The following is a 25,250-nucleotide window of genomic DNA, read 5'->3' as shown; positions in this document are numbered from 1 at the left end:
GGGGATGGATTATTTGAATGAATGACATATTTTGCCTTTTCCATTTTTCTTCTGAGCGTGACAGAATATTTTTTTTCTTCTTTTAAAATATCTAATATGCTTCTTAATGTAATTTTATCTTTAATTTTACACACACGCACTAATATCTGAAGAATCAAATCAATTTGATCGAAAACTTTTAGCTATATGATTTTTTTCCTCTTTTTTTAATAATCTTTTGGTTAACAGTTTTAAAAGGCTTAATGTATAATTTATGTTTTAGATTATATTTGTTTTACTGCCGTTGTTCTTTATAATTTTTTAAAATTTTATTCAAAACACTCGATTTTTTTACACCGCTAAAATAAATGGCACATTAAGTCTCTAATATTTTATTTTCATCCAGTTTAATCTTTATAAAAAATGGTGTAACTAAATCTATTTTAAAATTATATATAAGAAAAAACTAAAGAATTAATATGTCAGGTTTAGAGTTTAGGGTTTAACATTTAATCTAACCTAAAGAGTAGAGCCTAACGATTGAATGATCGTTTTGTTATAAATCGAAAACGTTAATGAACGTATTGTAATTTTTCAAAGTCAGTTTACCCAAACTTTAGTGATTGTTTGTAATTTACCTAAAAAGACATTAATTCAATTTAGGGTAAAGTATATTAATGGTCACTGAATATTTTTGAAGCTTGCATTTAGGTCCCCCAACCTTTAAAACTTACAATACAGTCCCTAACTTTTCCGTTAAACCACAGATGACGTGGCAGTTAGATACCGTTTGCAGCTATGAAAATTAGGTTAAATTATATAAATGGTCCCACCAATTTTTTCAAGCCTGCTCGTCTCTCTCCCCAGTCCCTATTATCACTTCCTTTTCTTGCTTTCTTTCTTTTGTATGCTAGTTTATGGTCATTAAAATCTTTTTAAATCTGCTGAATGAGAAGAGTTGACAGCTTATTTAACTTCTTTTCTTGATATTGATGGATGTTTCCATATCAGGCGAATCTCCTTTTTCTTCTGCCTCTGATGTTGATAATTTAAACCACCCAATGACAGCAGACAAGGTTGCTTTTCCAAAAGGTGTTAGCTCTCCCCAGGTTGCTGGAAATCATGTTATTTCTGCTAAAAACCGCCCTAACTTTGTGCGGTTCCTCAATTTTGTAAGTGCAATTCGGTGATTTTGAATGTGCAATTAATGTATTTTTAATGTTATGAGCGCTAAAGCATTACTGAACATTCCCCCATCCCCAACACTCCAACCTTTTACACTGTAACAGTGTTTTTTTGGGTCTAATGCCCAAAAGTTTTTTTAACGTTCTCACAAACCTTTTCTATCCCTTATACCTACTGTTGGAAGTCAACAAAGGTGGGCACCGCCTGGAAATCAAAACTTTCAAATTGGGTGGGCAGAAATTCAACAGGGGCACCGTTCGGTGCCCCAATTTTTTAATTAAATTTGTAAATGGATTAATTATTTTTTTAGCCATTGCACACATTAGGGTATTTATAAGATTAGTCCTAAGCTTCAATTATAAATACCCTAGCTTATTTAGCTTCAAAATCATCCCAAAACATTTCTTTCTTCCTATACTAGAGAGCTTTCTTGTGAGTAGTGAGTGTTTTGTAAACAACTGTAAATTTTCTCTCTTAGTAAAAGATCTGCAGCAGCCGGAGACGTAAGCACAATTGGCTGAACTCCGTTATCAATTTTCGGATATTATTTTTTCGCTTTTATTTCGCATTCTCACAAATCTGGTTATAGGGAAATTACTTATACTCGGTTTATTTCCTAACAACTGGTGTCAGAGCTTTTGGTTGTGAATTCTGTCAATTTTTTGCGAGGTTACTATTCGGGTTACTATTCATGTGAATAGTGAATTTGTGAACAGTAAAATTCGATCGGCGATACGAGTTTGTCGACGGAGGTGTTCTAATACACGGCGGTTCGCAGAAATTGTCAGAAACGATCCAAACGAAGTCAGATTCGATTGGGAGCGATGGCTGCAGACGAAGGGAAGGTGAAAATTGAAAAGTTCGATGGTGCGGACTTTGGATTTTGGAAGATGCAAATTGAAGATTTTCTGTACCAGAAAAATCTATATCAACCCCTATCAGGAAAACAACCAGAGGGCATGAAGAATGAAGACTGGGCTCTTCTCGACAGACAAGCCCTCGGAGTTATCCGACTGACGTTATCCCGCAATGTTGCTTTCAACATAGCAAAGGAAAAGACCACGGCGAAGTCTTATGGCTGCTCTCTCCAGTATGTATGAGAAGCCATCGGCCTCAAACAAAGTTCATTTGATGAGACGATTATTTAATTTGCGGATGGCGGAAGGGGCATCGGTGGCACAACACCTAAATAAACTCAACACAATCACAACCCAGTTGAGTTCAGTGGAAATTGAGTTCGATGATGAAGTTCGAGCTTTAATTCTCTTATCATCTCTACCAGACAGTTGGAATGCTACTGTTACAACAGTCAGTAGCTCGTCGGAGAACAGCAAATTAAAATTCGACGATGTTCGGGATCTGGTATTGAGCGAAGAAATCCGACGGAGAGAATCGGGTGAAGCATCAACCTCCTCAGCCTTGCACACGGAGTCCAGAGGGAGAACTTCAGAAAGAAATTCAAATCGTGGCAGATCGAAATCCAGAAGGGGGGAAATCAAGAACAGGAAATAAAGATTTTACCTGTTATAATTGCGGCAAGAAGGGTCACTTCAAAAGAGATTGCCGAGCACCGAAGAAAAATATCGGCGCACAGGAATCTGCCAACATGACAGAGGAGACAGGTGATGCCATGATTCTAAGCGTCAACAGTCCGATTGAATCATGGATCTTGGATTCAGGGGCATTTTTCCACTCCACCCCATGCCAAGAAATCATGGAGAACTATATCAGTGGTGATTTTGGGAAGGTTCATCTTGCTGATGATGAAACCTTGAAGATCGTTCGGAAAAGGAGACATCCGACTAAAGCTGCCAAACCAGACCACCTGGAAGCTGACAGGAGTGAGACATATTCCTGGCCTCAAAAGAAATCTGATTTCTGTTGGACAACTTGATGGAGAAGGTTATAGTACAACCTTTTCAGATTGTGAATGGAAGATTACCAAAGGAGCACTCGTCATTGCTCGTGGTAAGAAGACTGATACTCTCTATGTAACCTCGAATTTAGAGAATATCATTGCAATAGCATATGCTGACGGAAAATCAAACCTATGGCACCAAAGGCTTGGCCATATGAGCGAGAAAGGGATGAAGATACTTTTGTCAAAAGGGAAGCTGCCGGATCTAAAGAATGTAGATGTCGGATTATGCGAGGATTGCATCTTTGGTAAACAAAAGAAAGTCAGCTTTACAAAGATTGGCAAGACTCCCAAGGCAGAAAGGTTAGAATTGGTTCATACTGATGTATGGGGACCATCCCCAGTTCCATCTCTTGCAGGCTCACTATATTATGTCACCTTCATCGATGATTCAACAAGGAATGTGTGGGTTTATTTTCTGAAGAAGAAATCAGAAGTCTTCGATACCTTCAGAAAATGGAAGGCCATGGTGGAAAATGAGACTGGTTTAAAAGTCAAGCGGTTGATGTCTGACAATGGAGGAGAGTACAGAGATAGTAGATTCAGAGATTTCTGCGCAAACAATGGGATCAAGATGGAGACAACAGTTCCCATAACACCGCAGCAGAATGGCGTAGCAGAGCGCATGAACAAACTCTGAATGAACGAGCCAGAAGCATGAGGATACATGCCGGATTGCCCAAATTTCTATGGGCTGAAGCTATCAACACTGCAGCTTACCTGATCAACCGTGGGTGTAACACCCCCAACCAGTATCCGACCCAGATACGAGTCCGAAGTGTCACATTGACTTTTCAAACGTTTATTCGTATAAAATAATGAGTAATTTAAAAACTTTTATAACATTTAACTTATTCAAAACGTTTATAAAATATATCAGAGTTCATACAATTTATATCTTTAGACTACATGCCAACTACACTCTATATACAGTGCATATATTTTTTGACCTGACATTTGGTAAGGATAACTGACCTGTCTTGCTCCGCATTACTCTTTACTCTTCTCGAAACCTACGTATGAAACAATCACACGCTAAGTCGTTGACTTAGTGAGGCATATAAAACATATAATATTTCATATAACATAAAGCATACATAAACATATACCATCATTATCATAATCTCTATCATTATCATTAAGAAACACACAAAACATCATATGGTTCATGTAACACATTTCAAACCATTTACATTTGATAACCATTTATAAACCCATCGTATACATATCACATTCAGTATGTTTGTTTAATCTCTTTATTAGCCCATGTACACTAGTGAGAACCTAAGGTATGTGAGTACATTGAGGTTGTGCACACATATGCTGTTACCACAGCTCGATCAATGTCCCGAAGGACCTATCCAGAGGTCACAAGGAACCTCGGTAACTATCCAGAGGTCATAAAGATCCTCGGCAACTGTCCATAGGTTCCGAAGAACCTAGGTAAACTGTCCATATGTTCCTTAGAACATAGGTATACTGTCCATATGTCTCGAAAGACATAGGTAATTCTGTCCATATGTTCCGTAGAACATAGGTATACTGTCCATATGTATCGAAAGACATAGGTAATTCTGTCCATATGTTCCGTAGAACATAGGTATACTGTCCATATGTCTCGAAAGACATATGTAATTCTGTCCATATGTTCCTTAGAACATAGGTATACCCTCAACTCTTGGCATGCCAACTATATCACTAGCTCTCTTATCATATACCATGGGCATTATCATTTCTAACAGTCAATTTACTTATTCATATCCTTTCTCTTATGAACATATATCTTTTCGTTTCAGTCGCGTACCAAATGTATGTGTAATCATTGATCTTATAATCACATGTTCATTCTCTTCTGTCACATACCATATGTGTGTGTAAACATATATCTCATAATCATGTATTTATGAATCTCATATCATATAATTTATGCTCTGTCCTCTTATGTTCACATGACATAATGCATACCAATCATATTCACACATGTTTTTACTCATGAATTCATACATGATAAAAATCATGTCATTCACATATTTAAATTTATTTCTTCATGTACTATAATTATAGGAAATATCACTTCTCTGGTGTTCATATGACATGTAAATCATTGTCATATCTTGTTCTCATATGTTTCCCATACATCACATATATCACATATTCATATAGGCTCACGATTTTTATCACCTATCATGTCATTTCACATATACACTTTTATTACATTAAAAGATGGACATGTAGTCTTATGTGACCTATCAATACTATCTGTTCATATAATCTCCTTTTACCTTATAAGTAAATACTACTTATTTTATCCCACCTTTCTATTTATTCTCCAAATTATTTATATCAATTCACATGGTTTATTACACAACTTATATCACCATTTTAGGTATTACAGATATCTTGTCGCATATCTTATATCTTGTCATTATATCATTACATACAAAAACATGTCAACACATATAATCAAGCATACATACATTTCATGTCATTCACATACTTATAATCAAGACTTCATGCACTATAACTATAGGAAATAGACTTATCACAAGTCCAATTTCCATATAATTCTATAAAATAAGATGTACTCACCTTAGCCTTGCTTTGATTCGATTATAATCCTTTGATTATTCCGGAACTTGTTTAGGCTCAATATCTACATAAATATATCATTTCAAAACAACTATCAGAAGCCTAAACTTTAAACTTTATGTTAATAACTTAAACCGGTTTTATGAATCAAATTCTATATTTTCATTTAGGGGGAATCGATACCCCCCAGGGGAATCGATACCCCCTGAACATACTGGAATTTTTTCGTTCAAGAGGGGGAATCGATTCCCATTCATAGGGTATCGGTTCCTCTACCCAGAAATTATATTTTAAGCTCGAAAATCATCAATTTTTCATTCAATTCTTCTATTTTAAACCCATACCATGTCATTAAACTCAACTACCATTACTTAAACTAACTTTTATCCATGAAAATCATCTATAACTTCAAAATCCTATCCTTCATATGAAATTCAAGAATCATACTTAATTTTCCATATGTTCTAAATACAATTCTAACACTTCTATATTCTTATTCTCATAGATGACAAGTCAAATTCAACTTAAAATTCAACTTATCAACTCTATTCCATGATTCCCTATAAAAACTCGTTTTCTTAAATCTCTTATAACTTCTTCATCTTTTGATTTTAAGATAACTTAAGCTTTCCTTAAGCTTAGTTATCCTCTAAGGATCAAAAATCATGCTTAAAATCAACAAACAATCAAGAAATTAGAGAACTCACCTTTGCTTTGAGTTTTTCACGTGGAGAAGAGAAAATGAAGAAGAAAAGAGAGAAGAGATTTCTGGAAAATCTCCCATCCTTATCCATATATATATAACATTATTTAATTCATCTCTTGGTCAAATGACTCTTTTGCCCTTTAATACCTTTTATAATTACTAACATCTTTTAGAATTTATTTCTAGATAAATCATTGAACTAACCCATTCTTCTACTTTAATCACCAAATTCTGAAACTTTACAATTAAGTCACTAACTCATAGTTTGGGATGTTACAACTCTCCCTCCTTATAAGAAAATTCGTCCTCGAATTTTCACTGCACATCTTGATAAGAACATATCTTCTAATGTTTTTATGTTGCTTCCCTGACTTATTCTTTCTTGTCATCATCAGAAACTTACTTTTCCAACTATCTTATTCTTTAGTTTTCCAACTATCTTTTTCGTTTATACATTCATCTTCTGTTGCTTATCATATAAACAATAACCAGTAATACCAATCCATTATTGTCTTTTCTCTCATTCGATTATGCATTTTTCCTTTGACCTTTCTAAAATTCCATATAATGTCACTCATCACGTTGACAGTAACATCCATCTCATCACTCTATATCATAAATCTATCTATTTCTTCATAACTCTCTAATTACCTTATAACCATACCAAACTTGTATTTCGTCATCATTTGACCAAAACACAACTTTAAATCTTCTTCAATTGTGATTATACATATACTTTAAGGAGTCAAACAATATTTTCACATCACCTTACCCACTTTTCGTGTTTCTATATCGAACTTATCATTTACACTTCCATACGAATCATCACTTCATTCACTATATCACATTTACGTAATCAAAATATACAACTATATCCAATACAATTTCATCACAAAATCTTGTTAGTCAGCGCTAACTCTTTCATTCTAAAGTACAAATCCTTATCATCTCCACACTCTTCCTTATACACAATACTATCCCTTTGTTTCAAATTCATAACTCTGATTTCATTCATATAATATTACTTATCCTGTAGACAGTAACATCAATTCTTATCACTCAACATCAAAAATCAATCAATTGATTTCTTTCCTCATTTTCTAATTAATTCACCACAATCCAAACTTTTATTCATTCTTTCATCCTTGTCTGTATTACGATACACATAATCTCTTCATATAACCTTACATACTTTTCTTACTTATATATCAAAATTATCATCTACATTCCATATAACCTTTATCGTATTTGATCCTTAATCCCTTTTCATTTCTTTATTCCATTCTTCCTTTATTTATTCCTTATACACAAATCATATCTTTCCTTTCATGTTCACATACTCTTGTCTTATCACCTATATTCATCTCTGTGTAACAATCTTCATTGCATCCTCATAACTTTGATATCCTTATTTCTTATACCGAACTTTATTCTTTATCATCTCTTGTATTGTATTTTTTTCTTTAAAGCCACTTTTTAAACATACCAATGCTTATCGCTTTGCCTACATCATATCTGTATGATCAAGATACATAACCATATCCATATTCATTTCAGATTTGGTTATCATATCCTGACAATATCTTATAATCTTATAATTCCCAGTACATTTTTATCACATTCTCTGGTTAGCCAATGCTAACTCTTTCCATCTAGAATACAAACTCTTTTACAAACAATAACCGCGCCACTTGATCTTTTAACATCCTTATGGTGACACTCGTTCACCATATTCCATCTTATCCACATAATAACAAACTTCTCAGTTTAATTTCCCCACTATGGAGAAATGAACATCTTCTAGCATTATCATCATATCATATATCCAAAGGTCTGTAACAACAGAGCCTTCCTCAAATTCACCCTTGAGATCGGGTGCTCATAACTCTTTTAACTATTTCGATACATTCATTCTATGAGTTAACGAAGTATACAATTAAAAACACATCGGAATATCATTCAACATCCTGAATCATTCTCTAATCTTATACAGGCATTCCCTGAGGTTTTCGCTCTTCTCCCTGCCTGGCCAGGGCAGGTGAATGCTATTACCTTCAGGTCTATCACTTTGTGCTTCACTTTGGAAGCTCTCATATATTCATGTGCTCATATCATTACTTCTATCACATATCACGTGTGCATATGATCCTCCAATTCATATCATATAACATATGTCTTTTGTATATGTTCACATATCATCTATCATATTATATATAAACATATATATATATCTCATAACTCATTCCCAGTATTCACTTATCTTATATAACATAACAATTTAACTCTATTAACAAGACATCACACTCCTTACCCTATCAGATCAGAAAATTTTTCACTTTGTGTTGGCATGTACACTTTTTAAAACACTTTCGACTTCGTTTTTAGCCTAGAATCGGCTAAACCGTAGCTCTGATACCATTAAATGTAACACCCCCAACCAGTATCCGACCCAGATACGAGTCCGAAGTGTCACATTGACTTTTCAAACGTTTATTCGTATAAAATAGTGAGTAATTTAAAAACTTTTATAACATTTAACTTATTCAAAACGTTTATAAAATATATCAGAGTTCATACAATTTATATCTTTAGACTACATGCCAACTACACTCTATATACAATACATATATTTTCTGACCAGACATTTGGTAAGGAGAACTGACCTGTCTTGCTCCGCATTACTCTTTACTCTTCTCGAAACCTACGTGTGAAACAATCACACGCTAAGTCGTTGACTTAGTGAGGCATATAAAACATATAATATTTCATATAACATAAAGCATACATAAACATATACCATCATTATCATAATCTCTATCATTATCATTAAGAAACACACAAAACATCATATGGTTCATATAACACATTTCAAACCATTTACCTTTGATAACCATTTATAAACCCATCGTATACATATCACATTCAGTATGTTTGTTTAATCTCTTTATTAGCCCATGTACACTAGTGAGAACCTAAGGTATGTGAGTACATTGAGGTTGTGCACACATATGCTGTTACTACAGCTCGATCAATGTCCCGAAGGACTTATCCAGAGGTCACAAGGAACCTCGGTAACTATCCAGAGGTCATAAAGATCCTCGGCAACTGTCCATAGGTTCCGAAGAACCTAGGTAAACTGTCCATATGTTCCTTAGAACATAGGTATACTGTCCATATGTCTCGAAAGACATAGGTAATTCTGTCCATATGTTCCGTAGAACATAGGTATACTGTCCATATGTCTCGAAAGACATAGGTAATTCTGTCCATATGTTCCGTAGAACATAGGTATACTGTCCATATGTCTCGAAAGACATAGGTAATTCTGTCCATATGTTCCTTAGAACATAGGTATACCCTCAACTCTTGGCATGCCAACTATATCACTAGCTCTCTTATCATATACCATGGGCATTATCATTTCTAACAGTCAATTTACTTATTCATATCCTTTCTCTTATGAACATATATCTTTTCGTTTCAGTCGTGTACCAAATGTATGTGTAATCATTGATCTTATAATCACATGTTCATTCTCTTCTGTCACATACCATATGTGTGTGTAAACATATATCTCATAAACATGTATTTATGAATCTCATATCATATAATTTATGCTCTGTCCTCTTATGTTCACATGACATAATGCATACCAATCATATTCACACATGTTTTTACTCATGAATTCATACATGATAAAAATCATGTCATTCACATATTTAAATTTATTTCTTCATGTACTATAATTATAGGAAATATCACTTCTCTGGTGTTCATATGACATGTAAATCATTGTCATATCTTGTTCTCATATGTTTCCCATACATCACATATATCACATATTCATATAGGCTCACGATTTTTATCACCTATCATGTCATTTCACATATACACTTTTATTACATTAAAAGATGGACATGTAGTCTTATGTGACCTATCAATACTATCTGTTCATATAATCTACTTTTACCTTATAAGTAAATACTACTTATTTTATCCCACCTTTCTATTTATTCTCTAAATTATTTATATCAATTCACATGGTTTATTACACAACTTATATCACCATTTTAGGTATTACAGATATCTTGTCGCATATCTTATATCTTGTCATTATATCATTACATACAAAAACATGTCAACATATATAATCAAGCATACATACATTTCATGTCATTCACATACTTATAATCAATACTTCATGCACTATAACTATAGGAAATAGACTTATCACAAGTCCAATTTCCATATAATTCTATAAAATAAGATGCACTCACCTTAGCCTTGCTTTGATTCGATTATAATCCTTTGATTATTCCGGAACTTGTTTAGGCTCAATATCTACATAAATATATCATTTCAAAACAACTATCAGAAGCCTAAACTTTAAACTTTATGTTAATAACTTAAACCGGTTTTATGAATCAAATTCTATATTTTCATTTGGGGGGAATCGATACCCCCTGAACATACTGGAATTTTTTCGTTCAAGAGGGGGAATCGATTCCCATTCATAGGGTATCGGTTCCCTCTACCCAGAAATTATATTTTAAGCTCAAAAATCATCAATTTTTCATTCAATTCTTCTATTTTAAACCCCTACCATGTCATTAAACTCAACTACCATTACTTAAACTAACTTATATCCATGAAAATCATTATAACTTCAAAATCCTATTCATATGAAATTCAAGAATCATACTTAATTTTCCATATGTTCTAAATACAATTCTAACACTTCTATATTCTTATTCTCATAGATGACAAGTCAAATTCAACTTAAAATTCAACTTATCAACTCTATTCCATGATTCCCTATAAAAACTCGTTTTCTTAAATCTCTTATAACTTCTTCATCTTTTGATTTTAAGATAACTTAAGCTTTCCTTAAGCTTAGTTATCTCTAAGGATCAAAACTCATGCTTAAAATCAACAAACAATCAAGAAATTAGAGAACTCACCTTTGCTTTGAGTTTTTCACGTGGAGAAGAGAAAATGAAGAAGAAAAGAGAGAAGAGATTTCTGGAAAATCTCCCATCCTTATCCATATATATATAACATTATTTAATTCATCTCTTGGTCAAATGACTCTTTTGCCCTTTAATACCTTTTATAATTACTAACATCTTTTAGAATTTATTTCCAGATAAATCATTGAACTAACCCATTCTTCTACTTTAATCACCAAATTCTGAAACTTTACAATTAAGTCACTAACTCATAGTTTGGGATGTTACAGTGGGCCCTCAGTTCTTTTAGATGACAGAATACCAGATAAAGTTTGGAGCAAGAAAAAATAAACCTTTCACACTTAAGAGTGTTTGGTTGTATTTCTTATGTACACATAGACTCTGCTGAAAGAAGTAAACTTGATGGTAAGTCCAACAAATGTGCCTTTGTTGGTTACGGTGGTGATGAGTTTGGTTATCGGTTTTGGGACTACGAAAATCAGAAGATCATTAGAAGCAGAGACGTCATTTTCAATGAAAATGTGATGTACAAAGACAGTTCAACCGCAGAATCAAGTAATACCGAAGCTGAAACAAAGGAATTTACTGAGTTCGAGGAGATTTCTGGAAATGATGTTCAGATCAGTCCTGAAGCAGTTCAAGAGGAAGAACCAGGCACACCAGAACTGAGACGCTCCTCCAGAATTCCTAAACCAACCCAACGATATTCTCCTTCTTTGCACTACTTGTTGCTGACTGACAATGGTGAACCAGAGTGCTATGATGAAGCAATGCAAGTGGAGGATTCAGTCAAGTGGGAGTCTTCCATGAAAGATGAGATGGACTCGCTTTTGTTTAAATCAGACGTGGGAATTAGCTGAATTACCACCAGGTAAGAAAGCGCTCCATAACAAGTGGATTTACAGGATCAAAGAAGAGCACGATGAGAGAAAACGCTACAAAGCAAGATTGGTTGTCAAAGGGCTTTTTAGCAAAAAGAAGGTATTGACTACAATGAAATTTTCTCTCCAGTCGTAAAACTTTATACAATCAGACTGGTGTTGAAAATTGTAGCTGCAGAGAATTTACATCTTGAGCAGTTAGATGTAAAGACAGCTTTCCTTCATGGTGATTTGGAGGAAGAAATCTATATGAGGCAGCCAGAAGGCTTCATAGAGGCAGGCAAGAAAAACCTGGTATGCAGGTTGAAGAAGAGCTTGTATGGTTTAAAACAAGCTCCTAGACAGTGGTACAAGAAGTTCGATAGTTTCATAAGTAGCAATGGTTTTACCAGATGCCAAGCAGATCATTGTTGCTACATCAAGAGGTTCGACAATAGCTTCATTATTTTATTGTTGTACGTTGATGACATGCTCGTTGCAGGATCAAACATGCAAGAGATTATACACTTGAAGCAAAAATTGTCGAAGCAGTTTGCTATGAAGGATCTGGGAGCTACAAAGCAGATTCTTGGGATGAGGATCAAGAGAGACACAAAGTCGGGGACTTTGATGTTATCACAGGCTGAGTACATCAACAAAGTACTCTCCAGGTTCAACATGCAAGATGCTAAACCAGTAAGTACACCTTTAGGTGTTCATTTCAGACTCTCCAAAGACCAATCACCAAAGACGGAGGAAGAACGTGCACACATGGTGAATGTACCGTATGCCTCAGCAATTGGAAGTCTGATGTATGCCATGGTTTGTACCAGACCAGATATTGCTCATGCAGTGGGAGCTGTTAGCAGGTACATGAATAATCCAGGCAAGGTACACTGGGAAGCTGTCAAATGGATCCTCAGATATCTGCGGGGTACTACAAACAAAGCACTTTGTTTCAAAGGTGGAGATACGATACTGACAGGCTATGTAGATGCTGACTTAGCCGGAAATGTTGACATCAGAAGGAGCACTACAGGGTATGTCTATACTCTAGGAGGTACTGCAGTGAGTTGGGTTTCTCAACTACAGAAGATAGTTGCTCTCTCCACAACTGAAGCAGAATATGTCGCTGTTACGGAAGCCAGCAAGGAGATGGTTTGGCTCCAAAGTTTCTTGGAAGAGTTAGGCAAGAAACAAGAAAACAATGTTTTGTATTGGGATAGTCAAAGTGTTATCCATCTAGCAAAGAATCCGTCTTTTCATTCCAGAACGAAGCATATACAATTGAGATGTCATTTTATTCGGTCTCTTCTGGAAGATGGGATTTTGAAACTTGAAAAGATTAGTGGAGCTCAAAATCCGGCAGACATGTTGACAAAGACGGTGACCACGGAAAAACTGAAGCTGTGTTCAGCTTCAGTTGGCATGCTAGAGTAACAGGACTAGAAAAGCTGCTGCATTGATCAAGGTGTGAAGACAGATTAAAATCAGTCTTCAAGTGGGAGATTGTTGGAAGTCAACAAAGGTGGGCACCGCCTGGAAATCAAAACTTTTAAATTGGGTGGGCAGAAATTCAACAAAGGGGGGCACCGTTCGGTGCCCCAATTTTTTAATTAAATTTGTAAATGGGTTAATTACCTTTTTAGCCATTGCACACTTTAGGGTATTTACAAGATTAGTCCTAAGCTTCAACTATAAATACCCTAGCTCATTTAGCTTTAAAATCATCCCAAAACATTTCTTTCTTCCTATACTAGAGAGCTTTCTTGTGAGTAGTGAGTGTTTTGTAAACAACTGTAAATTTTCTCTCTTAGTAAAAGATCTGCAGCAGCCCGAAGACGTAAGCACAATTGGCTGAACTCCGTTATCAATTTTCGGGTATTATTTTTCCGCTTTTATTTCGCATTCTCACAAATCTGGTTATAGGGAAATTACTTGTACTCGGTTTATTTCCTAACACCTAATGGTTTCTGTATCCTAAAACTGAGCATATGGTTTTGAATTTTTTGCTTGTAAAGCACAAGAGGTTCTTAGGTCTTGCTAATGAACCATGTCTTTTGGCTCTCTCTTATTCATAGATTATGTCATTTTATTCCCTATTAGCTTGTATATCCCGTATAAGTTTAGTGATCCATGTCCATGATGACCAAAACAAAATGTGATACATTTTGCAGGCACAGGATGTAAATCATGCCATGGAAGCTTCAAGGAAATCACGAATTGCTTTTATACATGCTAAATCAAGTTTGTCTGGGGATGATAATGGGGAAGTTATATATTCTTTGAAAAAGGCTCTTGATTTTAACTTTCTAGACATAGAGGGATTGCTACGTTTAATACGCAATGCGATGGAAGCCATTGGCTATTAAGAAAAGTAGTAGTTGATAAGCAGGATTTTATACTAGGAGGGATTTTTCCTTTTGATTGGTTAATCCATGTTTATGCAGTTCTTAAGAAGAAAAGGCAAATGGGATGGCCAGTTTTCTATGTTGCAATGCATAACAATTATATTGAAGAACTGACAAGTGCCTGCTTTCCGACACTCATTGTACATGTGTGTAATACAAGATAAATCTGGGATTTTCTGTATTTTCTTTTGTGAGCTTCAACTGCATTCTGACATGACCTTCTCAAGATGGTATTGAGGACATGCTATTCTTAGGGTTTCTATTACAATTGTTTCAAGTCGTATAAATAGGTTATTCCACCCCAAAAGAATTTTGGTTGAAGAAATAGCTTTTATAGAGAAATCCCACCATCGATCAAAGCACAGATTGGTAGAATTCTAACAGTAGAGTTCGCCAAATGATGTGACATCACTGCTCCTCTGGGAGTTTTGGTTCACCTGACTAATTAGTTTGTTAGTACCGTTTTTGTTAGATATCTCTTTTAGGAAAATATCGGAATATGCAGCAGCAACTGCTTGTCCATTTGCCACAGTAACTGTTGTTTTATCAGTTCAAGCACCAAGAAGCATAGTACTATAGTTGGCAGTCTCGGGTTTTCTTAATTCTCTTGCCCTCTATGTTAGTCTAACTTGGTTGTGAGTGTCGGATATAAGTATTTTTCCTGCACGGATATGTTTATCTTTTTGAAACTTTCTCTATGTATTTGAAGTGTCCTTGGGAGTGTCATGTTCATGTACCTATGTCTGAATATTCTTTACATGGTGTTGGACATGGTTTCTTCAGAAAGGATGAAGAGTTGGAGGAACATAACTTGCACTTAACCGTTCTTGTTTTAGTAATCATTCAGTTTTACATTTGTTATTTGTATTGGTGCAAGTCAGCCTCCGTATTACCTGTCATGTATACACTTTATGATTAATCAAGATGAGTTGAAAGAATATAGGAAAAAGATATTTGGTGCAAAATTCTATCGGTAGAGATACTAACAAGGTTGCTAAAATAAAGTTCTGTTTTTCCTTTTTCCCCTCCAAAGGTTGGCACGCACTTCGTTGCCCATTTGATTGCTTCATTTTCTGCTTTGTGATACCTTTGCCTCTAATGATTCTTCTTTTCTGTGGCAGTAGACTTTTATTTACCCTAAACATGTCTTTCTAAGTCTTTGTAAAATTCTGAAATTTGAAATGTGGCAATTGCTGTTGATTGTGGGAGAGGTTTCTATCTTCAAGTCGGTCATCTTGATGCTGATAGGTAAAAACACTTTCACTGGCCTGTGTTCTTTTATTGAATGACAATTTTCTTCCAAGTGCCTCGCCAGCTGTGGCCAAACAATGTAGTTGGACTTGGGAGAGCTTATATAGTTTTAGTAATTCTTAGGGAGTGATAATAGGGACTGGGGAGAGAGACGAGCAGGCTTGAAAAAATTGGTGGGACCATTTATATGATTTACCCTAATTTTCATAGCTGCAAACGGTATCTAACTGCCATGTCATCTACGGTTTAACGACGGGATCATATTGCAAACGGATTAAAAGTTAAGAGATTGTATTATAAGTTTTAAAAGTTGGGGGACCTAAATGCAAGCTTCAGAAATGTTCAGTGACCATTAGTATACTTTACCCTTCAATTTATTAATATATATTTGTTTTTTGTCTCAATTTATTAATTAATGAAATTTTTAATATATATTAATCCGACCCATCAGAGCAACTGTACAACCGCTTAAATATTAATAGGTAGGGGAAAACAGAAAAACAAAATTCAATTATATTGTTTAGGAGTGCCACCAAAATCGGCGATTTTCTCAAAAAAAAAAAATCACTCTTATAATCATTATTTCTCTGTTAGATACTGTTTAATTTTTAAAGTCCGCCCCTGTAGTGTGTCTTACACCACGTGGGGTAAACGCTCCCCTTGAAGTGCGACTTGCGAGAGGTGTAAAAAATCGGATGTTAATTTTGTAAATATTTTTAAAATGGTGCTAAAATATAATTAATTTTTATTAAGATTATATTTGTGTAAAAATTCCAACTTTATTTGTTTATTTTTTGTGTCATATTATTTTTTAACACTGGTTAATAATATTTATTGACTTTTAAAATTAATTATTTAAAAATATTAAAATAAATTTTTAATTATAATTGAGGGATCAAATGAATTATTATTCACTTGTTTTAAAAAATCAATAAAAATACAATAAAAAAGAATTGAAAGTGAATAAAATTCAATAAAAAAAGAATGTAAAGCTAAAAAATATTAAAATTCAATAAAAAAGAATGTAATGCTAAAAAATCATCTCTTTATTTAAAATATTCTTTATAATATTAATTTTAAAAACATAAAATAAATATTGAATTATAATTTTATTAAAAATGAATCAACATTAATAACTATTGTTAAAAATAATAATTAATGAATAATAATTCATTTGATCCCTCAAATGTAATTAAAATTTTATTTTAATATTTTTTTATATTTTTAAACAATTAATTTTAAAAGTAAATAAGTTTTTCAAAAATATATAAAATTTATAATTTTTTAAATTATAAAATATTTATTATCATTATCATTTTGTAAAATAAATCCTAGTTATAAAACTTTTATAAAATTATTCATATTTTAAAATATGTAACCTCAAAGTTTTCCTATACTAGATTATACGTATTGTGTAATTTAATGCAAAAATCAAAATAATTTTATTAAAAATGAATAAACATTATTAACTATTGTTAAAAAATAATAATTAATGAATAATAATTCATTTGATCCCTCAAATGTAATTAAAAGTTTATTTTAATATTTTTAAACAATTAATTTTAAAAGTCAATAAATTTTTAAAAATATATGAAATTTATAATTTTTAAAATTATAAAATATTTATTATCATCATCATCATCATTTTTGTAAAATAAATACTAGTTATAAAACTTTTATAAAATTATTCATATTTTAAAATACTTACATTTAAAGTTTTTCTATACTAGATTATACGTATTGTGTAATTTCATGCAAAAATCGAAATTTGTCGAGTTATAGAAAAATTTGTAAAAGAAAATTTAAAGATTTTAATGTAGAAAGTTTTTTTCAAAAAAAAAATAATAATAAAGTTGACGTTTTTAGACAAATATTATCTTAATATAAATTAATTACATATTAGACACTATTTTAAAAATATTTACACTCGAATTTTTTACGCCTTTCGTAAGGCGCGCTTTAGGGGTACGCCTTACCCCACGTGATTTCAGATCAAAGTAAGGCGCGCTACAGGAACACGTCTTCCTTCCAAAGATATTAGATCAAGAAATAAACTCTGAACAGTGCCTGAAAAAGAAAAAAATGATATGTAAGGTGGTTTTGGGGAAATTCGCCACCAAAATCTGCATTCTAAAATTGGTGTAGAATTCAAGCTTTTCTTTATTCAACTAATGCACCAAAATCAAGCATTTTAAAGGAGGTTTAGACCCGTCAAATGGGGAGGCCGATGACCAAAATTTTAACATTTTTTACGCTTATACACATTTTGGGTAACACATGCAATTAGTCCCTTGATTATATTAAGATTTCTTTTTGTTGTCTTATGGTTTTAATTTTTTTTTCAAAATGATCACATGACTTAAAAGTAATAATAAGTGATGGGATGGGCCAAAGCGGACGGAAAAAGTGAGAGTCAGGAGAGGTTGGCATGAGTTGAAAAAAGCTTAATGGTAAAATCGATACATCTTTAGAATTTAATATCTAAAATGACGTTGTTTTGAACATCAATAATAGCATCAAAATGATGTCCTTTTTTTAGAGTCATCGCAAAGAGTAAAAGATTCATTCATATTACCATATTGTTAAAATTTAATGACTTAGTGATATAATTAAAGTCAAATCAAAATTTAAAATTATAATGAGAGTAATTAAAAGTTTAATGTATAAATGATATAATATGTAAAGTTTAGTGATATCTATTGTAGTTTATCATATATATATATATTAACTAAACCAAGGCCAAGCAAAAAACTCGAGAAGATAAAGTCATCGTGATAGTGAGTGGCCGAAGAAATAAATAGGGGTAAAGGAAACTAATACGCGAAAGTCGTCGGTATTTATTCCTTTTTTCTTTGTCCGAGGCGCAATAACGCTGTCCTCAAATTCCTTCATCACTTAATCTGACCCAGAATCCATGGATTCTAATTCCCAACAACCAGGTCCGATTTCTTCATTTTCTTTGTTCTTTTGATCTTTGTTAGGTTTTATCATCGTGTTTTGAACTATTTATCAATTCGATTTAGAATTCTATACTTGTAGGGTTTTCAATTCTTATTATTGCTTGATTTGTTTTGTTGTTTCTGCTCGATTAATGAAGAATCCATTTAATCTATGTTTCAATTATGGGGTTTTCTTATGTTTTTTTAAATGATGGAATTAGGTCAAGAAATTAAAGGATAATTAGCTTGGATTGGGTGTTAACAAATATAATTATTTGCAACTGATCTTTTGTTCCCCTTGTTTTTGTTTTTTTTTTGTGCAATTTGATTGTAATTGACATTCTCGACTGCAGCTACCGGTGGCTCTCCACCTAAACCATGGGAGCAAGCTGGGGGCACATCTGGTTCCGGGCCCTTTAAGCCACCATCGCCTGGCAGCACAAGTGATGTGGTCGAGTCATCCGGAACAGCTAGACCAGGTGAAATTGTTTCAACTGCTGATGCGACTGCTGCTGTGAATAGAAATGCTGTTGGTAGGCCTTTACCCAGCAGGCCTTGGGAGCAACAGAATTATGGAAGCACTTATGGAGGTAAAGAGTTAATTTATCTATTATAATATCGACAGTTACTTATTGTGGAGCTTGTCTAATTTGGTGCTTGATGCAGGTTATGGTTCTGGCTTAAACTACAACTCTGGGTTTGGTTCATCATATGGTGGTGGATTAGGTTCATATGGTGGTGGATTAGGTTCATATGGAGGTGGTTTAGGTTCATATGGCGGTGGATTGTATGGAAACAACATGTATAGAGGAGGCTATGGTGGTCTATATGGGAACTCTGGAATGTACGGTGGTGGAATGTATGGCGGTGGTCTCGGTGGTTTTGGGGGTCCAATGGGTGGTTATGGGATGGGCATGGGTCCATATGGTGAGCAAGATCCAAATAATCCTTTTGGTGCTCCCCCATCCCCACCAGGCTTTTGGATATCCTTCCTCCGCGTGGTAATTTATCTTGAATCTTGTTTTTTTCTTTTAATTTTTATCTGATTAAATGTAAACAATATCATCTGTTACTTAGAATGTTCGATCCTAGCTGTAATGGAAACCCTCCACCTTTAGTTTTTGACTCCTATTCTTTCGTTTGCTCTGTTCTTGAGGTCAAAATATGCACTCTAGGAAATTTTCATGTATTTCATCATTTCACTGTTCATTTTCTAAAGAACTAAATAGACATGTGGAGAGGAAGGTATCAGTAGCATTTCTGGCTTGGTTCAAGGTTTCTCAGAATCTTGGAGTGCATATCCATTGTGACTAATCTTTAACTCTAAAATGTCAGAAACAATTGAGGGCTGTTATTTAACTCTTAACTTTCTTGACAATCTGTTTATATTCTAGGTTACTGTGAGCCTGATTATATTTCGGGAATATAAGGTTAGAAAGAATTGTGTGCACTAAAAAAGAGAGAATTTATCCTTTTACTTTTTGGGGCCACTGTTGCATGACATATACTTATGAATCTATACCTCTGTGGTTTTTAATTTTCCAAGTTGCATTTTAACCGAGTCATAGTGATAATTGCTTTCTTTACTGATTGCAGATGCAAGGTGTTGTCAACTTCTTTGGTCGGGTATCTATTTTGATAGACCAAAATACACAAGCATTCCACATGTTTATGACCGCCCTTCTTCAGGTTCTGCTTTTGCTATGTTTACCTTCCCATTTCTCCAACTTGATGTAGAATTATCAAATTGGAGTTGATTTTCATAAATAATAATAGTTGAATCAGAGTAAAATTTGTTACTGTTGACTCATGGCATCAATATTTGCAGCTTTTCGATCGTGGGGGACTATTGTACGGAGAGTTGGCTAGATTTGTGTTAAGACTGCTGGGAATCAAAACGAAACCCCGAAAGTTTAATCAACCAGGTCCTCCTGGACTTCCAGGACCCCATAATCCTCATGGGAATCAGAACTTTATTGAGGGGCCCAAGGCTGCTCCAAGTGGTGCATGGGACAATGTATGGGGAGAAAATTAGTTTGACGATCAACAATTCGAGATTGACCTGAAATTCAAAAGGGCTTGGCAGATACAGCTACTTGGACCAGTTATTACCCCGCTTGATGATTAGGCCTAGGTGGGGCTCGTGTGAAGAATGTGCAATCGTCTAAATATAGCAAGTACTCCACTAGTGTTAAAAAATAGAGAATAATCGCCATAAATGTGTTGCATCTTTGAATGCTAAGGCAATAAAAATAGATTTTCTATTGTTGAAAAAAAGGGTAGTCACAATGATCAGGGGTGAGGGTGAGGGTGAATTTGACCTAGTAGAATCGAGTGAAGATTTTGATAATTTATTTATTTAATGTTAAATCTATTAAATTTTTAGTTAATTACAAAAATAATTATTATATAACTTAACTTATTAAAGAATATTTTAAAATTTTAATAAAAATTATGATAATTATACATAACTTTATAGTTTATGCATTTTTATAAATTTATAAAATATTTTTATAATTTACTCGTTTAATATTTAAATCTATTAAATTTTTTAATGAAATAAAAAATTAATTGTTGTATACTTCAAATTGTTTTGAGAATATTTTAGAATTTTAATGAATTTTTATGAATATATTTATAGTTTTTTTATATTTTTACATATTTATGAAAATATTTTTATAATTTACTTATTAAAGTTTAAACTTATTAAAATTTTAATTAATTTTTTATACAAATTTTAATTAATTTAATAATTAATTATTATATACTTAATTTATTTTGAAAAATATAAAATTAACAGTTGGATAAGTGAAAATATATCATTTTCTTAAAAATCTGAAAATTATTTTTAGATTTTTTATTGAAAATGATTAATTTATTCATTTTGAAATGATTATAACCCCATGAATATATACACAGATTTATTAATCAATTTATAGATATTTGAATTATAAAAGTTTTATCTTTATTCAAACTTGAAAACAAAAACAAAAATCAGTTTGATTTAAATATTGAATAATCAATTCTATTAATTCAAAATATTTTTATTTTTTAAAATCAAATCAAATTTTATTCACCCCTAATAATAATATCATTTGACCTGAGTTCTTTCTTTAACTAAAAGAATACATAGCACATAAACTTAAAATTTCAATTCACATCCAAAAAAAGCTTAATATATTTTTTCCTTATTTAGTGTTTAAACTTTTTTTTCAAAATGTATGTGCTACACATAACGTTATCAATATTATTATTTTAAGTGCATGATCTGTGACAATTGTTAAAATTTTCTCTATAAACACACCAAGTATTAGATTTCGAATGGTTGGCAATATGTTTCTAATAATTGTGACAGACCAAACACTTAAAATGATAAAGTCTGTAACATCAGACACCTACATTGACCCAAAAAAATTTAAGCACCTAAATAAGAAAAGAGATATAATTTAGAAATTTTAGCATATCAGGTCTAAAAATAAATGAGATAAATAATCAAACCCCAAAAAATAAAATATAGAATTAGCAAACACAATCTTCCAAAAACCAGAATAATCGAAGAATAATGAAAGTGGAGGAGAGGCAGTCTCTTGATAGATCAAACATAAAGTTTATCTACTAGCTTTAGTTTCTTGATATCTTGTCCTAACTGAATGCAAGAGATCAAAACAATAAAACCTAAGCAGTTTCTCAAGCAGTATGAAAATTGCCTCGTGTAGAAGACATAACATCAAATTCTTCTAATTTCATCCCAAATAAAGATGATCAATCTTTTACTCATAGCTGTCTAAGTTTCCCCAATTAGGCCCTATCGACATTACTTCTTCAAACTTAATCTTCACATCGCATCTATACAGTTTAAACAACTCCACTGCTGTATCCGATATGCAGCCATTCCGGTTCATGTACAAAATGGAGAGCTGTTTGCACCCTTCTCTCACAGCCTGCAACCCTTGATCACATAAGTTTCGGCATCGGTTCACATGGAGTTTCTCTAAATTATGGCAGTTTGATCCGATGGAAGCCCATCCAAGAACCCTAACCTCATGACACAATGCCAGGTTCCACTCCTGAAGTTGCGGACATCCTTTTGCAATTGCAACAATAGAAGCATCAGTGACACTTCTACACATTCGAAGACTGAGGATTTTAAGCCCCGCCGCAAATCCATTCCCAATTGCTTCCAATCCATTTCTCAAGTTTGAGCAGCTTAAACCCGCGATGTTCAAAAACTTAAGCCCACCTCCACTAACAATGGACAGTATTCCCTTGGGTTCAAGATTACAACATTCAGCATCAATGTAAACCAAGGATGATGACCAAACTCTTAAGCCAACGCCGGTTACACCCCTGCAATTGGATATCTTAATTGCTTGAAGCTCACAGCATCCTTGAGAAAGAGCACTCAACCCGGAGTCAGATATATGTTGGCAATAAGAAAGATTCACACGCCTCAAAGCCAAGCAAGCATTAGCTAAAGCTTCTAGCCCGGTATCAGTAATGTTGCATCGATAAAGACTTAGAGTGGTCAAGGAGGGGCAACCATCACCAACCAGGGAAATCCCATAATCGCTGATTCTAAAACAACAGTCCAGACATAGGGTTTGCAGTCTTGAACCATAGGGTCTCAAGTAGTTTAGGGCAGAATCCGTTAGCTCTGTGCAACCGGAAAGGCATAAATACTCTAAATGCTGAAAACGGGTGAGAATCCTGTGAAAATTGAATGAGTTGATGTCGGTAAAGCTTTGAGATAACGAGGAAGGGCCAACAATACTGAAAGAACATGGGAATTGTAATGACCGACGTTGCAAGTTTTGAATATTAAGCCAACGGTGGCAAGTTAGGCCAAATGATTCTCGGTCAGTCCTACAGCCAAGAAAATTGAAAATAGAACAGGTGCAATCATCAGGTAGGAGCATAATTGAAGTAACACCGTCCACCATGTCAAACTTGTTAGCACTCTTCTGAAGGCTGTACAGCTCGGATCTTTATGGAAAACTTTTTATAAGCGGCACCAGATGAGTCGGGAGAGTCAAAACCACATAGAGCAGGCACATCTCCGTACCCGTATCCTATATGAACCCCACATTTACGGCAAAGGAGTTTAGTTTTTAAGCGATAACGGCCCCAGCTAACAGGAAAACAATGTACCTCATCGACTTGCGTGAATCGACTAAGATCAACAGACAGAAAAGAGATAAGACCCTTCTTTACGGATTTGTGATACTCAGAGCCTATACTGGAGGTGATTCGATTGGATGAGGTCAAGTTCAATGGATACCCACAAGATCCACAGCTGCATATATCATAACGAAATACAGTAAATTCTACAAAAAAAAAAGCATTGACCTTTGATTCAAATACAAGATCAAAATATCACAACACATAATGAGATTTAGCTACCTTCATTAAATGATTGATGATTAATCTTTTCACAAATAAAACTATCAATAGACTCCAATTACTACATGCGTTGCTAAAAATACATGATCAGGCCCCTAAATAACTGAAAACTTAGGCAAATTTCATCAAAAAATACAATGATTTCTGGATTTGACTGAAAACCCAGATGATCCCGTGAACGAAGCATTGCGAGGAAAAGGGTTTAAAATGGGAATATTACCTGTAAGAGATGTCAGCTTGGGACATCGTCTTTGGAAATCAGGAGAATGAAACAGAGACCATTTTCAACGGCGATGGATTGTCCAATAGCAGAAACGTCGTGAATCGCAGGTTTTGTGGTCGGAGAAAAGAATGGTTGGGGATGGGGAAGATTATAGAGAGAAGGAGAGTTTTTTTTTTTTTGGCTTTTATAACAATGGAGGAGGATGCGTTCCCAGTTGAGTATTTGTCTTCGTTTAGGATTTTTCTTTTCTTTTTTATTAAGTAATATGTTTGTTTTACAATTCACATAAAATATAAAATCATCAGAGTTACCTGTTTATGTGAACAATTCAGATTTATTATCATTAGTTTATTAGAAGAATAAAAATCTCATCTTGATTTTAATTTTGAAGATGGAACATTTGAAAAAATAAAGTCAAAGTGGCAATGTTTACACGTGGCAAAGCTGAACATGGGATTAGATGAGTATCTATCGCCGTTGATATACTACTGTAAAACCAGTGGCGGAGAGGGTTGACCCAAAAATAGTAGTATAATTTCTCTTTAGTCCCCTTAGGAAATTGTAAAATTATAACTCTATGTAATGGTAAAATTGTATTTTGACCCCTCGAAGTTTAATAATTCAATTTTAACTTCTTTAAACATAATTTCTGCCTTTGCCTCCCTGTAAAAGAATTAATGAATTCTTAGGAATCGGTAATTGTACTAGTATCAACTAAATTAGCCCTTTGGATCCAAAAGAATTTGGGTTAGTGATTAAAAAGATAAATCGAGACTAATAATATGGTAATTCCAAAATATGCGGAAATTATGAGCCCAA

At 33.7% G+C, this 25,250-nt stretch overlaps 4 protein-coding genes across 5 annotated transcripts; 2 read left to right on the top strand and 2 right to left on the bottom strand.

The window, feature by feature from the left end:
* The first annotated feature begins 931 nt into the window (after nt 1-931).
* LOC120185167 (cysteine-tryptophan domain-containing zinc finger protein 3-like) lies at nt 932-14,579 on the top strand. Its single transcript, XM_039189459.1, has 2 exons — nt 932-1,151; nt 14,385-14,579. Exons 1-2 carry the CDS (start codon nt 972-974, stop codon nt 14,577-14,579), a joined length of 375 nt encoding a protein of 124 aa, XP_039045390.1. The 5' UTR covers nt 932-971.
* A 4,092-nt stretch (nt 14,580-18,671) lies between these two features.
* LOC120185181 (peroxisomal membrane protein 13-like) lies at nt 18,672-21,069 on the top strand. The gene is made up of 5 exons (XM_039189474.1): nt 18,672-18,808; nt 19,162-19,398; nt 19,475-19,809; nt 20,405-20,497; nt 20,637-21,069. The coding sequence occupies exons 1-5, from the start codon at nt 18,784-18,786 to the stop codon at nt 20,841-20,843; spliced, it is 897 nt and encodes a 298-aa protein (XP_039045405.1). The 5' UTR covers nt 18,672-18,783; the 3' UTR covers nt 20,844-21,069.
* Nucleotides 21,070-22,498: 1,429 nt separating this feature from the next.
* Nucleotides 22,499-24,589, bottom strand: LOC120185153 (F-box/LRR-repeat protein 12-like). 2 transcript variants are annotated; one of them, XM_039189445.1, is made up of 3 exons: nt 24,429-24,589; nt 23,957-24,101; nt 22,499-23,877 (listed from the first exon to the last, which is right to left on the bottom strand). In XM_039189445.1, exon 3 carries the CDS (start codon nt 23,746-23,748, stop codon nt 22,579-22,581), a length of 1,170 nt encoding a protein of 389 aa, XP_039045376.1. In that variant the 5' UTR covers nt 23,749-23,877; nt 23,957-24,101; nt 24,429-24,589; the 3' UTR covers nt 22,499-22,578. The 2 variants fall into 2 exon arrangements, with proteins under 2 accessions (XP_039045376.1, XP_039045375.1); XM_039189444.1 differs by having other exon boundaries at nt 22,499-24,101.
* Nucleotides 23,759-24,454, bottom strand: LOC120185166 (uncharacterized protein At4g08330, chloroplastic-like). The gene is made up of 2 exons (XM_039189458.1): nt 24,429-24,454; nt 23,759-24,101 (listed from the first exon to the last, which is right to left on the bottom strand). Exons 1-2 carry the CDS (start codon nt 24,452-24,454, stop codon nt 23,759-23,761), a joined length of 369 nt encoding a protein of 122 aa, XP_039045389.1.
* Nucleotides 24,590-25,250: the final 661 nt, after the last annotated feature.

Source organism: Hibiscus syriacus, unplaced genomic scaffold (assembly GCF_006381635.1).
Source record: "Hibiscus syriacus cultivar Baekdansim isolate YM2019G1 unplaced genomic scaffold, ASM638163v2 tig00112989_pilon, whole genome shotgun sequence".
Lineage (NCBI taxonomy): Eukaryota > Viridiplantae > Streptophyta > Magnoliopsida > Malvales > Malvaceae > Hibiscus > Hibiscus syriacus.
The sequence above is the reverse complement of the archived record's forward strand: the minus strand, read 5'-3'. Positions and strand labels throughout refer to the sequence as shown.